The 2,319-nt window shown below is 48.8% G+C and overlaps 1 protein-coding gene across 1 annotated transcript; it reads left to right on the top strand.

Moving 5' to 3' along the window:
• Positions 1-1,154: 1,154 nt before the first annotated feature.
• Positions 1,155-1,935, top strand: CUNH10orf95 (chromosome unknown C10orf95 homolog). The gene has a single exon (XM_069097552.1). The coding sequence runs from the start codon at positions 1,197-1,199 to the stop codon at positions 1,839-1,841; it is 645 nt and encodes a 214-aa protein (XP_068953653.1). The 5' UTR covers positions 1,155-1,196; the 3' UTR covers positions 1,842-1,935.
• Positions 1,936-2,319: the final 384 nt, after the last annotated feature.

Genomic DNA, 2,319 nt, shown 5'->3' with positions numbered 1-2,319 from the left:
TGACTCTGGGGCTCTATCTGATGGGGTACCTGGGGTCTAGGTCAATTTGTGAAACCAACTTGTGAAACCAGTTTGTGAAATTGTAACTGCAATTTGTATTGTAAAATTGTTATCTGTATAATTCCTTTCCCAACCTCCGACTCTGCCCCTTTCCCCTATCCCAACTAGGCCTAGGCAACACCTTGGGACTCCTTTGTTCTTACTTAATCCCTCATGTCTCCTCCGGTCTGGCCCAAATCCACCCAGCTTCACAATCAGGGCAGGGGAGAGTCAAACCCAGTGTCGGCTGAAAGTGGGTGGGGTCAACCCTGGTGTTTTCATTGCTGTGAACTAACTTGTGAGGAATGAATACATAAGGGTATTCAAGTTTGTGAATGGGTGGGAGTGGAAATAGGGTGGAAAACACTTAGATCTTCATTATATAAGCTATGTGGTGTGACTAGGGAAGGAATTCCTAAGGGATGAAGGGAGGTTTGGACATCAACCCAGACCTGGGTCCCAGACAGTCATAGGTGTGTGTGTGTGTGTGTGTGTGTGTGTATAGGTCTGTGTTTACATACATACACCTAGGCTCTGGATTGTTTTCCTTTGCCTAGTAACAGGCAAAGTGGGAGGAGCTAAGCCCGGCATGACCTAGAAGAGGGAATAGGGAAAAGAGACCCTCACAAGGGAGAAAGAGACAGGCTTCTGACCCCAATATCAAGGATTGTTCCCTTTCCACACACTGAAATCTGAGCTAGAACCACAAAAACTGGTAAGTGCAAGGGGGTGTGAGGGTAAGGCGTGGGATAGTAGCATGAGTGCAAATGTTCTTTTTCTCCCTCAAGGAAAAGAAGGAAGAGGTTCCCATGTCCCTATCCTATGTAAAAAGTTCTCTATTTCTATGAGTGGGTCTGTGGGATTGAATTACTGGATTGGGGAGTAGGGTGGTCTCACTGAGATGAGGTGTGTGCCTGGGGGGTAGATGTGGGAGGGGCTGCTTTATTGGCTCCTTGGAGAGAAGGCAGCAGAAGTCTGAGTTTCCTGGGGATTCTGATATTGATATTGACAACCTGGGGGGGGGGGTGACAGGGCATTGTTGTGGTTTGGTCCTTATTTATTCTTGACCCTCTCTCCTCCTACTCCCAGTTCCAGAAGAGACACAGACAGTTCTGAAGCAATGTGGTGAAGTAGCAGCAGTGTGAGGACCTTGGACGATGTATCCTTTTGGCTACTTGCCTTCCCAAGGTGCCCAGCCCCAATTCTTTACCTACACCTACATGCCTGGCTCGATGGTGTTGCCCCCCATCCAGATGCACAACTTTACTAGCCAGCCCCTGGCACCATTGGCAGGTGATCAGGCAAGGTACCAGGACTTGGCTGCTCAATACTACACTCTGGGCTCCTATTATAACCCCTGTCAGCACCCAATCTGGTTCTTGGAGCACACGAACCCTCTTCTCTACCACCTCTCTTATGGGAATGGTGGCCCTTATACTCGGTCAAGACCAGGACTGGTAGGGCAATCACAGGAGTTGTGGTCTGAGGGTAGTTTCTTTTTGGGGGAACTTCGATGGGGGAGGCTAAACCGTTCTTGGAGTCGCATCAAGGAGCTGCCAGACTTTGTTCGGGATGATCTGCTCCGAGTGTATGGTACTTACCCTTATACAGAAGTGTTCATCACCTATCATGATGGGGAGTTCCTGGTACAAGGCAAGCCCCGAGTAGGACAACAAGAATACCGAGTGGAGAGGAGAGTGGTGCGCGGTAGCGGTACACCTGTCCCCCCCAGCAGTGAGGCTGGGGCAGAGACTAGCAGAGGTGATGCTGAGGCTGAAGGCAACAGAGGAAGCCAGAGCTAAGGGAGAGGCACCATCAGTGTCTGTCCTGGGATTTTGAAAATGGATAAATTATAAGAGCTTCAATAGAAGAGAAGTCCAAGGATTGATCAAGAGGCCCTTCAGGGAGGGAGATAATTTGTACTTTCATACATTGACTGAGATCCTAACACCTTTCCTCCTCTACTGATGTTTGTATATACCCCCACTACTATGGGGAGTTCTCTAGTCTCCTGGGAACCAAGAGAAGGAAGGGAAGAGAATAATGAAGATACTTAGACTTCTCTTGGCCCTTTAAAGGAACCTGGGTCCCACCTATACCCAACTTATACCTCAGTCCTGTATTTTCCTCCCCACCCCTCATATCTCAGATGTTTTTATTGGCCTTGTCAGTTTAGGTGATGTTGGGCCTGTGCTGAGAAGTAAAGGATCTTTTCTGTGACCTGATCTTACTCAGTAGGGCCAGCTGCACCCCGCTCCTTTTCCACCATCATCCTGTAGG

The sequence above is a fragment of the Petaurus breviceps genome, unplaced genomic scaffold, assembly GCF_028583685.1.
Source record: "Petaurus breviceps papuanus isolate PSGF00001 unplaced genomic scaffold, PetGlider_PUasm1.0 37, whole genome shotgun sequence".
NCBI classification, from domain to species: Eukaryota; Metazoa; Chordata; class Mammalia; order Diprotodontia; family Petauridae; genus Petaurus; species Petaurus breviceps.
The sequence above is the reverse complement of the archived record's forward strand: the minus strand, read 5'-3'. Positions and strand labels throughout refer to the sequence as shown.